The sequence below is a fragment of the Lissotriton helveticus genome, chromosome 2_1 (assembly GCF_964261635.1).
Source record: "Lissotriton helveticus chromosome 2_1, aLisHel1.1, whole genome shotgun sequence".
In the NCBI taxonomy this organism is placed as follows: Eukaryota; Metazoa; Chordata; class Amphibia; order Caudata; family Salamandridae; genus Lissotriton; species Lissotriton helveticus.
In genome coordinates, this window is record NC_136059.1 from 1,733,591,879 (window position 1) to 1,733,606,144 (window position 14,266).

General features: G+C 40.7%; 1 protein-coding gene across 1 annotated transcript in view; it reads left to right on the plus strand.

Annotated features, from left to right (window-relative positions):
• CLGN (calmegin) overlaps positions 1–14,266 on the plus strand; it is a 379,504-nt gene that overhangs the window by 19,024 nt on the left and 346,214 nt on the right. The window contains exon 4 of the mRNA XM_078677626.1: positions 1,173–1,314. Within this exon, the coding sequence (XP_078533752.1) occupies positions 1,173–1,314 (142 nt within the window). The remainder of the gene's footprint in view (positions 1–1,172; positions 1,315–14,266) is intronic.

Genomic DNA, 14,266 nt, shown 5'->3' on the forward strand with positions numbered 1-14,266 from the left:
ACAGCTCTGGAGCTGTGGATACTCTGCCAGGAAGAAGTACTGGTGTGATGCCGAAAGAACTGCCACTCTGCTGGGCGTCTGCTCTGAATGACCGTTTCTCTGGACCTGCTGCCCTATTGCTTCGGTGAGAAGGACTGGACCTGCATCTCTTGAATCCAGAACCCCAGAGTGACTCCAAGGGCTAGTTGGCTGGCCTCCTGGTCTGACGCCTCAGGGACACAACAGTCCTGGACCCTTGGAAGTGGGCTTATGGTGCTCTGCCTGCCTCTGTGGATCCAGCAGAACAGACGCATCTCCTATGCTGCCTGACGCAAACCTGAGCAGAACCAACGCATTGCTACTACTGAGCAGATTGGACCCACTGTAAAGACACGCATCCCAGCCCATCAGAACCGCTGCTGTGCAACGCATCCTCGGTGCACCCCATCGCATCCCTTGTTGACGGCAGCCTCAACGATGATGGACTCTGCATTGCAGCCTTGCTGTCCCTCGCAAACGACGCTTCACCTCGACTGCACGGTACATCCTCAACACTGGACTTTGCATCACAAGTCCGCGTCTTTAGAATCCTCAATGACTCAGGACCTCGCACCGCAGCTGCCCCGGAACCAACGCATCACTGCACCTTCGACACATATCCTCGCAATGTTTCACAAACCAGCAGGCCTAACTGGGCTACTGTATCTGCCCCGCGCTCCATCGCAATCAACCTGAACATGTGACTTTGTCGTTTTGGTCTTGTTTTATTTATTAAAGAAAGCTCTATGTTTCTAACTTGGTGTGGGATCCTTTTGTGTGGTGTTTTCAGTTTATTACTGTTTGAGGTGTTGCACAAATACTTTACATATTGTGTCTAAGTTAAGCCTGACTGCTCTGTTGCTCTGTGCCAAGCTACAAAGGGCTGAGCACAGGTTAGTTTAGGGTTTGCTTGTGCCTCACCCTAACACGGTTTGTGGTTGCTGTTTGACCAGGGCTTACACCCAAGTCAACTAACATCCCAATTTCCTAAATACACAATACAATCTCTAGTGTATTCATATACTTGTTAACCGAGATTAAATTTCATTATTATAAAGGTTCATGGTATTATGTTTATTTCATTTGCACTGATGTTGTTCATGCATACAATAGTTTTGGTTGTATATTAATGTTATCTATATGCTTATTATTAGGACTGTGGGCAACTGAAGAATTGAAGGCAAACCAAGTACCTGGCGACAAAGGTCTTGTGTTAAAATCAACTGCAAAACACCACGCAATAGCAGCAATGTTAAACAAACCATTTATTTTTGATGAACAGCCCTTGATTGTTCAGTAAGTGTTACTTTAATATTTGCTCTTATGGAATGACAGATAACAAACATTTTAAAATAAAAGTGCAGTGCATTTTTTGAGTTCTGTTCAAATTACATGAAAACATTTTCTGGTGTTATAACATGACACATTTTGTTATCTGCTGTGAGCTAGCCAGATAACAGTAAAGATTAAAGAAAGAACCCACATGTGCTGTAAATTGCAAATAGTGCAATAAAATCGTTCAAGGTGTCTTATGTCTGTATTATAATTAATTTTTTAACTTAGTGTTGTTGATTGAAAACCTGAAGTTGGTGTTGATATGTTTTATCGTGAGAAGAAGGAGGGTGTGGCTAATAGGGAAGAGGAGTTACCTCGTATTATGAGTTTTTACTGAGAGAAATCCACGCTAACATATTGTGGCGAAGCTAATAAACTCTTTGCATTTGAGGTACTCTACTGCCAATCACGTTGGTGTGTTATATACCAGTGCACCGGCCGGAATTATCTCTGTGGATACTCATCAGTAGTGATGTACTTCACGCCAATGCAGCTTGGTGGCTGGAAAAACCTGCAGCTTGTGCTCAGTCTTCACATCATCATTGGTGTCTAAGATGAGTCTTGGAAATACTGAAGAGTAAAGAGCTGTGTGTTTCCCTAGCCTAGATGGAAGCCCAGTTGTAAACCAGCTAACACCTATCACTCTAACTCATAGCAATCCAGCATTTGCCACTGTCCTAAGTAAAAATATCACCAGTAGAGATGATGTCCCATATGCGCTACCAGTGGACAGAGAAGTGAAATAGGCAAATAATTAACCCTAATAAATTAAATGGATTAACTCAACATAGTCATCCCCATCATGAAATAATCCTGGAAAGCATAGTTCCACAAATTCATAAGGGACAAGGATGGCCCAAGTTAAAAGTGAAAAGACTACTAGTGATCCCTGGACACATTAATCAGAGTGGCAGGAGCTAATTGAGCCACTATAGCAAGCTTTCATCTAAGCCAGAGGAGCAGAACTGTCTTGCACTATAGGTTTGGACAGCTTGGAAAATATCACTGACCGGTTAAGGTTAGTCATTGTATAAAGAATGGGTAGTTGGGTAGGAACGTGGGGTCAATGGTGATTAGAGAATCAAAAGGGAGAGATTCACAGATTTTAATGGGGATGTTACAAACCTTTAAGTTAAGGAAGGAAGCAAGGACAGCAGTGACAGGGTCCAGCAATTGTTAAAGCGAATATAAGGTCTGTTATTAAGGTAATATAAATGCAAGATCCATTGATATATGCTATGAAACAACGAATGTAGAGAGTGCTTATATTATATGCATAAACAATTTGACAAATAAAATGGTTTTCCCTCCTACTCAGGGTAAGCTAGTTGGGTCATGATGGTGATTCTACATTTTTTCATACAAAGGGAATAGATTACTTGTATACAAACAATGCATAGACATTTCATTATTGGTGAGGGTTGTCTTTTGCATGGAGACTAACACAGAAAATGTAAACGTTAGACACAGTATTGTAATTCTTCTTCCATGATTCCAATCAAGCCATCTTTTTCTCACCATCTTTCCTTTGGTGTTTACAAGGAAAACCTTCACCATATTCTTGTGGCCCTCATATATAGCTTTCTGTTCTCCAGTTAGTAAATTCATATCTCTCTTTTTGTGCACTTTACTGTCAATATTTTGTCCCCTGAAGTTGTAATGATATTCTGCCCTGTCAATATTCAGGATTCGGTATTTCCAGCTATAATCTTTATTGCACTATGTCGAAAGGAAAGGTAATAAAAAGATGAACAGTAAATGCAGTTATGTGTTCGTAAAGGACTACTGTCGTTGAAATAGCAGAGCACTTGTGTGTCTCTCCCATCAGGAAAATCCATTTTTGGGCAAGCTCATATCTCTGGATTAAAAATAAATTAGGCTTACAAACCTCACCCATCTGTGACTCTAGAAAGTTGCATCTATAACAAATATTTGAAGCAAATGTTTGTCCAAAGGGCGGAGCCTGCACTCATACCAATGCCTCGAGCAGATGGCAAGCAGAAAGTACTGGGTCCGGCTTCATGCCTTACGAGTTTCGGAAATGTAGGGGCATATTATCAAGGACCGGTGTTAAAATTATCGCTGTTTTATCGGCAGGAAACTGCCGATAAAACGGCGATAATGGGCTTGATAATACACCCTTGTTAATTCCCATAGAAGCCCATGTTAACATCAGAACATGGGCTTCTATGGGAATTAACAAGGGCGTATTATCAAGCCCATTATCGCCAATAAAACAGCGATAATTTTAACACCGGTCCTTGATAATATGCCCCGTACTTCCTTGTTCAGAGGCATCCTTTCATCAAAAGGACATGGTGCTCCAGGACATGATTTATTGGATAATGATGTCATGTGACTTTGCCTGGAATTCTGGAGCATGTAGTTTAACCCATGTGGGGGTCGCATTGATACAATATTAAAAACATTCCCATTGTCCATGAGGGCAAACAGCTTGTCATTCACAACTATTGTTGTTGCTCTGAAATCTGCCATCCCTTCTTGTCTAATTTTGCATTTAGAGTATTTCTCCTGTCTTTGGGACACCAGAGGCAGAGTCCAAAATATATTTTGCATCCATTGACATTCTGATTGGTACGTCCTTTCCCACTTCTTTTTCTGTTTCCATGATATATTTCCCATGATATTGGCTCTCGAACACTTCTCATTCTGCATTTTAATAAGTAACAGACTAGGACTGCAGTGAGCACGGTGGCTAAAACCTTCCTTCCATAGGATCCACTTTTCTGTTCTCTCCCTTTTAGAGAGAGGATGATACTCTTTGTTTACAACAGCTGTTGTACACTATTAAACTTGACCCTTTGTGACCACTTGAAATCTTTCCCTTGGGATGCTGAGCAGCTCTGCTTTAGCTCTAATGCAGTTTGTCTGCTTACCACCAGCACTGATTATGATGATTTTAATAAGGTTGTGTTTCTTTCAGAGGAGCTCCTTCTCACTGCAAAGTGCATTACTGTTTTCCACAACGCAATCTCCACGTTGCTAGACTTGATAACAAAACCTATTTGTGCTGGGCTTTCATTGACCTGTATGATAAAAGCCCTGCACCACATCCTTGCATGATTGTTATAGTGTCCTTAGCAGCTATTTCAGCATTCAGCATTTTTCAATTGACATTGTTTTAAATCATAGGAGAAAAAGAAAGAAAAAACAAGATGACCCGTTATTTTTTCCTTAGGGCCCTACTCCCAAAAAATTTTTGTTTTAAGAAAGGGAGGTGAGCACGATCTGCGATTCATTAGATATGATCTTGATCAAATTTTCCGTGCAGCAATCCATTGCGTAAGTTTTTTGAAGGCCATTTAAAGGTCTTGCTAGAAGAACTGACTCACGGTCACGATATAAAGGTGGCACCTTGATCTTTGCAGTTTTTGAAATGTTACGTGTAGAATGGTTGAGGATTTCCGGTTTTAGTCCTGAGACTGTTGTGAATTTTCTTTACAGTTCTTTGAGTGTCAAGTCTGACTTGCATAGAAAAGCTATATATCCTTGACGTCCTATATAATTGATGTATCAGGTAACTATGCCAGATCTTCTCTATGAAAATTAGGCCAAAGATAAAGGCATGATATGTTAAGGTACATGTACTTTTATAGTGCTCCGGTACAATCTACTGTGCCATAGCAGATACTAAATATGTTAATTTTTTTTAGATAATTGTGTTGGATTTTACTACACATGCTTATTCATAGTTACGCAACCCTTCTTCGAATACTTAATCAATGCATTAAATGTAGTTCGCAGTGCTTAGTTTGAGCCAGTGGTTTCTGGTACTCGGCACCAGCACTTAATTGTCAATACTGGCACTTATAATAATCTGCCACATGGTGGATGAGCATAACAAGAGTTGTTTGTTAATTCAAATATCTTAATAATGACTAATACCTGACTCCCAAGTCATTCCTATAGCTTTGGGCAGGGCCGGCTTTAGGGCAGTGCAACTGGTGCGGCCGCACTGGGTGCTGACCTGTGGAGGGGAGCGCGTGGAGGCGGCGCTGACCTCAGGGGGGGCTGTGTTTAGCAATAATTTATAATTGGAGAGATGACGGGCACTTTTGCCCGGTGGTAGTGAGAGCATCTGAGGAGGTGGTCATTGGCTGGTGGGGCACCGAAAATCATTGTTGCACCGGGCGCCACCAGGTCTAAAGCCGGCCCTAGCTTTGGGGGCCTGGAATAGTCTGAACTGTAACAATTGGAGGAGTGTGGCCATTAGTAGTTGTGTTGTTACTGTCATTTGCAGCACTGGTAGGGGCAACAGTGGGAGGTGCAAGCAGCAGTAGCCTCCTGACAAGGGCCGGGACTTATTTTTCCACAAATTAAGCACTGGTTGTTTTACATATATAGCTCCGACATGAGAGACTTATCTCATACAGCTACCAAAATATAACAGCTCCACTCCATAGCTGAACAAGGGATCCTCCCCATCATATCCAAGCATGATGTTTCACTGCTGGGTGTGTCCAAGCTTAATGTAGCATATATTCTAGGGGAGGTGTAGTGCATGAAGTTTGTTGTTATCATTTCATTGAGTGAGGGATAGGTTATACCTACATTATTGTGTATTAGTAGGGTGACTTTGGGCTGTAAATCCGTCCATATAGTTACCTGGCCCAGTACAATTTACAAATATGGTTTTATGTTCAACAAGTCTCTCCTGTTCTAATAGCAGTGGGTCCCATATTGCTGACATTTCTGGCCTCCTTACGTCAGTTATATGCTGACGCAACAGTGTCAGCATCCTCTTGTATACATCATGGGGCATATGTATCAAGCCCATTTCCCGTTTGCAAACGAGCTGATTCTCAGAATCGGCCCGTTTGCGAATGGTAAAAGGCCTTTTGGGATGTATCATCCCAAAAGGGCATAGCAAAATAGGGAAACGCAACATTTTTGATTTCCTATTTTGCGATTGCATTTAAGGAGTCGCAAATTGTGATTCCTTAAATGCGAAGGAGGAAGTACCCAAGTTGTGCGATTTTGGCATACGAAATCGTAAATTACCACCAACTTCAAGTTGGTGGTAATATGAGATTTCTTTGAAAAATGCACTTTTTTTAGCATTTTTCAAAGTGCCTTGTGGCGCACATACATGCCCTTAGGGCATGTATGTGCGCCACATGTGCACACATACATATTTCAGGGGTGCAACAGGGTGTCCTTTTGACACCCTTGTACCCTTGAAATTGCATCTGCAATTTGTGAGTACCTAATGGGTACTCGCAAATTGCAGATGTCTTCCCATTCATTCCTATGGTCCTCCAGGCCTATAGGAATGAATGGGATACTATTCCTTAATTACGAATTGCAATTTGCGATCCACAATTAAGGAATATTAACGAATCGCAATAAATATTACGATTCCTATATAGATTCCATTTTGCGAGTCCTTAATAGCGATTCACAAAAAATCGCTATTAAGGACTTGCAAAACGGGTTTTAGATACATTTGCCCCCATGTAGTTTACTTTCATGTCAATCTTCTCAGCAACGAAGGAGAAAAGTGAAGATGAATTGTCTTTGCTGTCTTTCTTATACATGAAATAAAACTCTTGTTCCATGATTCTGAATATTTTAATTCTCTAGTGACTAGTTAAAACAGATTTTTGAAAATAAGAAAATCATTAATGCTGGAAGAGCTTCAATAACTCATTTGATAAGAGATTTGGGGCTAGATGTAGGTAATTGTTATTTACCACTTCTTAAATACCGAATTTTACCGATTCGGTATTTAAGAAGTGGTAAAATAGAGGGGAGGGGGTGTAGGTATTTCAGAATCGGTATATACCGAATCGTTAAGATTCGGTAATTATCAATTCTGAAAAATACCGATTCGGTAATGCCCATTGATTCCTATGGGCCCTGAAGCCCATAGGAATCAATGGGCAATACCGAATCGGTATTTACCGATTCGGTAAATACCGATTTTTGCAAGGGTGCAGGGGGTGTCACTTTGACACCCTCTAGCACCCTAAAGACGGGCATGTGTGCCATGTCTGTCTGTCACATGGCTAGGTGTGCATGCACACCTGGATTCAGTATTTTACCACCCAATTGGATTGGGTGGTAAAATACCGAATCTGTAAGGCCTTAGGGACTCTGAAGAGTCCCACCTACATCTGGCCGTTACCGAATCGGTAAAAATACCGATTCGGTATTTTACAGAATCGGTAAATTTACCGATTTCTGTAAAAATGGCCCCCTACATACCAAATACCCATTTACCGGTCGGTAACGGCCGAAATCGCCCGTTACCGACCGGTAAAGGGCTTCCTACATCTGGCCCTTAGTTCAGGAGTCGCCGCTTTCTTCAGTCTTTTGCTGGCCGTTTTGATCTTGTTAATGGATTTTTTTTCAGGTGTGGCTGTGCTTTGGTGGCTGTCTGATCTATAGCATTGAAGGCCAGTTGTAATTTAGGTTAAAGGTATTCGCGTAATCCTGGGGGCCAAAAAACGATTGATTGGAAAACAATCCCAAGCAATCATCGTTAGCTTAGATTGATTCCCATTTGGAGGGGTCTTGCCTTGACAGTTTTGGTTGAACTGTTCCTAGTGGACCAAGTCTGATTTACATAATGCATGCCTCTGTTGCGAGTGGCAGATTGGGGAAAATGGTGGACTGGAGTGCACCTGACTAATTACCATTGGGTGAGATAGATTTGCGTATTACACCAATCATGTATTTATATTTCTATGGGAGATGCCTAAGAGAATTGATATGCCCAGGCGTGGGTCCAAGGGACTCATGCTGCACCTCATTGATGAGGTCCAAATAGACTAAAACTGGTCTGGGTTCCTTGTGTTCTAATCTGGAGGGAATCTTGTCTGGCATATCCAGCTTGACTCTTTCTATTGAAGGGGAGTGGAGCATATTTGAGCATGTGGCTGGTCTATCTCGAGAGTGGAATATGAAAAAAATGGATTGGAATGTGGCATGAGTAATTACCAGTGGCTTGTATTAGTTCAAGCATTCCACTCATGTAATGTAATATAAGATAAGGTGTATTTGTAGAGCACTGCTTGTCATCCGTGAAGGTATCCTGACACTGAGTCGGTAAGTGTAGTCAGGTGGTACGTCAGGGCCTGAGTACAGGCAGTCTCAATGGTCCCGCAAGAAGACTAATCTAATAGTCCGGTCCTCCGCTTCTTAAAGAATTGAAGAAGTGAGGAGGATGCCCTGATGGTTTGAGAGAGTTCATTCCAGGATTTGGCCGCTTGGCAGGAGTGAAAGTGAGAATGAGGCTGAGCGAAGTTGCCTGGTGGGTTGGTGAAAGTGAAGTCAGTGATTGAGGTTTGCAGGTCCCGTGTTATATAGTTACTTGTGCGTGAAAAGTTTGAACTGGCAGCGCTTCTAGTGGTGCTCTTTGAGGAGTGATGTGGAGTGGGTTGTGTGCAGGAGGTCGAGGACGATTCTGACAGCAGCGATTTGTGTGGTTTGATGCCTGTGAAAGAGATCCGTTGGGATGCCAATGTAGAGTGTAATGCTGTAGTCCAATCTGCTTCAGATTAGGGCCTGCTCGATGGTGTCCAGTGGGAGCCACTTTACGATTTTACGTTACATGTGGAGGATGTGGAAGTGTGAGGAGGTGACGGCATTGACATGGGACTTCATGATTAGGTTGATGTCCAGGTTGAGGCCTAGGTACCTAGCCTAGTCAGTTGGGGTTGGTTTGGGCCCAAGATTGGTGGGCCACCAGGTGGAGTCCCAAGATGATCTCTTAGTCACAAAAATCATCACTTCAGATTTGTCGGTGTTGAGGTCCTTTTTGTTTTCCTCATACAAAAGTAATCAGAATTCAAGTTTCTGTCATGTTTTTGAAAGCTAGAACTTTATCACTGTGCATAATCTGTTCGCCATTTAGAATGTAATGCCATGATCCAAATTGATTTTACCTGACATGATGATACCCTCATCAAAGTTTACCTCTGCATATATGTTAAATCATTCTTGACCATTAGACATAGGGTACTTCAATTCTCAATCTATTAAAATCTATATCAGCCCTTCATGGATAACAGTTACTTGAACCCACTAGTTATCGTGATTCTTAACTATCTCTTCTGATCCTTTTGATATGTGATGACATCTAGGTTTGTCTCTGGAAATCAGTTCTCTGCTGTTTCTTTTGATATGTGATGACATCTAGGTTTGTCTCTGGAAATCAGTTCTCTGCTGTATCGACAGCTGTTTAGAAACTGTAGTGTAGTTCCTATATTCCCAATAGGCTCAGCGCATTGGAATAACATAAACAATAGTTTAGACGTAGGACTGAGGTCGACTAGGTCTCTATTGAATATGTTAGACTTAATTATGAATGCCAGCTAGCTCAGAGGTCACTAGAAACTTTCTCGAGTACACAAGAAGGGATTAGTTTCTGACAACCGCATAAACATGACAACTTTCCTCCCTCCAGAATAAGGAGTATACCTCCACAGTCGCAGAAACAATAGTTAGCTATTTTACTCAGTCAATTGTGCATTCTTAGTTTCACCAGAAGTGCAGAGAAACAGAGAGACCGACGTTTTCAATAAAAGAGGTTATTTATTGAACAGTCTTCTTTCTCGTGCAAGAGAAGTGAATTGCTACAATTGCAATACTTGTCATAAAGTAAAGTGCGTACAGTAAAAGGAGTATTACAAAGTAATACTGTAAAAGCATGATATGGTTTTTAAGCCATACGGAGTTTAAAATGAGTACAATACATACAATGATAAAATAAGTACTAAACGTACTCAACTGGTGCTTCTAAGATACGCCTACCCCGGTGTACCTAAACTAAGCCTAGTACATGGGAAGGAGTAAGTGAGATATAGTTTTGAGTTAAGATCAATCAAGAATTCTCTAAGGGTCTAATCAGCTCCGTACCTTGGTTATAGAATGAAGGAGGTCTTGTATCGCTCTCTCAGGACTCGATATCCCAGCAACCCGCAAGGTTTGGATCTGGATTTCTCGGCAGGAGAAATGACAGCGTCTCTCTCAGTGCGTCAAGGGGAGGGTCGGCTTCCTTCGGCACTTGCTACAGCAGGGCGCCGGGCAAGTAGATAGTCGATCTGCTCCAAACCACTGTGTGTTTTGCTAGGGCAGATGCTGGTATATTTATACCTGGAAGGTGCTGAGTTTGACGTAAGGTTGGACATAAGATGTCACTAAGAACTCGCAGTTCTTTCAGGACTTCAGGAGTTCTAGGACAAATTAATACAGAAGCAGGGGGAATTCCCGGGCTGCTGGAGGCTTGGTTTGTTTAAGAACAAGTTGTGCTTTCTATGAGTCTATGAGAGTAGCCTTGCCGTATTTAGACTGCAGTGGCTATGTCTTAATATGGGTATGATTCTTATGCCTATATAAGGATATTATTTGATATAACCACATAAGGGCATAAATCAGGAATATTTAATTAGAGTCCTAGATTCGTCTACAACAAAACCTTCAACAACTTTTTATACGTTATGTAAAAGGCATAACTCCTGTTAATTTGTTTTAGTGCAATTATATGGCAAACACATATGTCACATGTTGTACATTGTTTGTAAAAGTGATGTTGTGTCCGAGGTTTTTCCTTAGTTAATCACCATGCCTCAATTTACTCACAGCCATTCCAAATGCAAGATTCAAATGGATAAAATACTTTCTTTGCATGTTCAGCCTCCCTTCTTGAGGTGGCCATTGGAAATATGAGTTTTTACATTTGCTGTTTTGCAAGAAATTGGGGAATTACAGCACTTCCTGCCTAAGCCATCAATGGCCGCATAATTTGTAGATTTCAACAAGAAACGATTTGATTCTTGCTCAAATAAATCAACATTACTAAAAATAGTGCACATGGAATACACAGTATCGCCTAACAACTTCTTACCTATTCCTTATTGATTCTCCTATTCAGGCTTCAAGGAAAGTGTCTTTGTTATATCTTATTGATGAACTGTGGGACAGGGCTCTGTCTACAGTATGAAAAAAAAAAGTGTGATATTTAAATGGGTTTCAAACAAGGTAATGAGAATTAATCCTTTATCTTGAAAATGTTTTGGTCACTATTAATATATATATATATATATATATATATATATATATATATATATATATATATATATATATATTACCTACTGGCGGTCGCCAGTAGGTATATATAGTTAGGATTTTTTCTCTATGGGATTTTTGAAAATTCTATGTCCAATAACTTTGGTGTTTGTGGACGGAATTGGCTGAAATTTTCAGGAAAATGGAACATTTTGTTTCTGAGCAGATACTGAAAATTTGGGGGGGGTTTGTCAAGGGGGGGCTGAGAAAAAAGGGGGGTCCCAAAACGTGTTTTTCCCATGTTAATTTCCATAGGGCGGTTGGCCTCACTTTTAGCCCGAACGGCTGAATGGATTTGCACGAAACTTGGCAAAATTGTAGGGACTGGTAGCCCGATGTGCCTTTGCTAGGTCTCAATATATGTGATCCAGTGGATTTTGAGAAATTAACGTTCAAAAAAAGATATATATCTGTAAGCGCGCTCCGGGCAGCGCTCCGGTTGGCGTACCTGACGCGTAACGGAACTTTGCGTAGCGAAGCTGATTGGCTCTCCGGTGTCTGTCAACATTCTAAACAGTCCGGAGCGGCCGCCATCTTGTCTCTCGGTAGGATCGAGAGACAAGAGGAGGCAAAAACAAAGGGGGAAATGACCATAAGGGGACATAGTAGATCCTCCCTGACCCCCTAGGTTTGATGTGGAGGCTTTAAAAGGGCCCCACGGGGCAAAAAAATAAAAAAATGTTTTGTTTTTTTTGCGTGGGGAGCGCCCGGTACGCGCACCGGGAAGCGCTCTGGGGAGCGTACTATAAGGAAAAAAGAATGATAGACTTTTCAAATATTGTATGTTAATTGATTGTTTGTTTTGTTGATTTTTTTTTATTTCTTTATTTTTTAAGCAATTATTTATTATTGTGATTGTGTTTCAAAATTTAATAACATGTCTAACATTTCACTGTCTGAAATGTCGTTATTTTCATTGAACATAGCTTGTAATTTTTGAGTGTGTAAAATTTCCTCATTTTCAAGGAGGACATCTACTGATTGCACACATTGCAGTAGTTCTTGGTCCCAAGTTTCATCCATAAATTCAATGTCATTTGGATCAATGATTTCTTGGTTGGTCTCTGCAAGGACAATTTCAAATGAAACTTTCTGTTCGCCTTCCATTTTGTCTGAAATTTGCATTAAAAAAATATATATTAGTAGAGATAGGGGACTGTTGGGATTAATTTTAGATAGGCAGTTTTTAACAGTGAATTTATCTTTGAGCAGTGTATAGTATCAGAGTGGAAGTAGGGATATAAAAAAGTGTATGTGATTTAACGTAAGTAAATTCATAATTATACAAGAGAAGCCTAAGTCCATCCATAACTATAACAGAGAAGTCTATCTAAATCTATAACTACTACAGAGGGATAGTATATAACTATCAGAAAAAGTTTACCATATTAACTTAAAGTGCACAATATACTTCAGTTTTTAAAATAACAACTTACCTTTAAAAAGAAGTTGAAGTTATTAGTGAAAATCCTATTGAAATGTACACCAGGAAGTAGTAGTCAAAATGGCTGTGTTTCCTTCTCTTCCTTTATATATATTCAGGTACATAACCAATCAAATGTCAGGTAAAAAAAAATAGAAAATGAAAGTAACATTTTAATTGGTTGTCAATTCCAACACTTCAGATGTGTTTTGTGAAGTAATTTACCTCAGGGTATTTAGAGAGGTCTACAGGCTAAATGGCTAAATGGAATTCCAACCAAATTTGTGAAAATGGTAGGGATTGGTATGTAGTATGAGCTAATCTATATTTGGTGAAAGTGTCTCCAGGGTTTCTTCTGTAAATTACTTTCCCACATTTTTTGATGGAGCGCTTCCCGGTGAGCGCCCCGGTACGCAAACCGGCAGCGTTACGGGAGTCCACCATTTTGTGTTTCGGTCGAATTAAGATACAAGATGGAGGGCAAATAATGTTCAGAATGGGTAGAAGGGGGCACGGTAGACGTATCTTGACCCCCTAGGTTTTCTGAGGGTGGCTGAGGAGGCCCATATGTGCGGGAAAAAAACATTTTTTTTAAAAATTTCGCGTGGTTAGCTTCCGGTTCGCGTACCGGGTAGCGCTCCGGGGAGCGTACTTTGTTGAAAATTTGTGAAAAAAGTTAGAGTAAAATAATAATTGTGAGTGATCAGATGTAGGGTAGCTCTGAGAAGAGCTTTTGGGTTTATGGTACATTTAGGTACTTATAAGTAGGTACCAATGCAGTCTTAAATTCAAAATGAAAACTCTGTTGCCCTCATCTGAGAAGTGAACTCCATCTCCTCTGTAGATATCTTGCATGTAGTAACGCAAGTTATTGTTGTACATGGAGCCCATTCCATGGTCTCTCATGTAAGCTGAAACAGATTTGTTTACATGCTTCCTCGACTTCTCAATTTGTGGACAAAATTGGTTCGACCACCTCCATTTCTGTCTTTGGCATATATTTGAATATACCAAGGCAGTTTGAGGAAAAAGTGCCATCAATTGCTCAAAGGTGTCCTTTAAAAGCATTTCCAGACCTACACCAGTCAAAGTGCCCAAGTCATTTCCTCCACAGTGCACAATTAACAGGTCAGGTTTAGGCAAATGCATAAAGGTTTTCACCAATGGTATCAATTGGTGACATTTTAATCCTCTGTGGCCAAACCACTTAATTTCCACATCTTGTAAATTGAGGTTAGGTAAATTTCTGTTCTCAGCATACCTTTGAGCCCAGTAGATGTAACTATGTCCAACAATCCAGACAGAAAACATGGTGAGAGGAGGTTCTGCTGCAGTCAGATGAAGTGTGGCAATGAAATGGGAGTTGAAAAAATAAGAGTTTAAAATGAAAAAAACTGT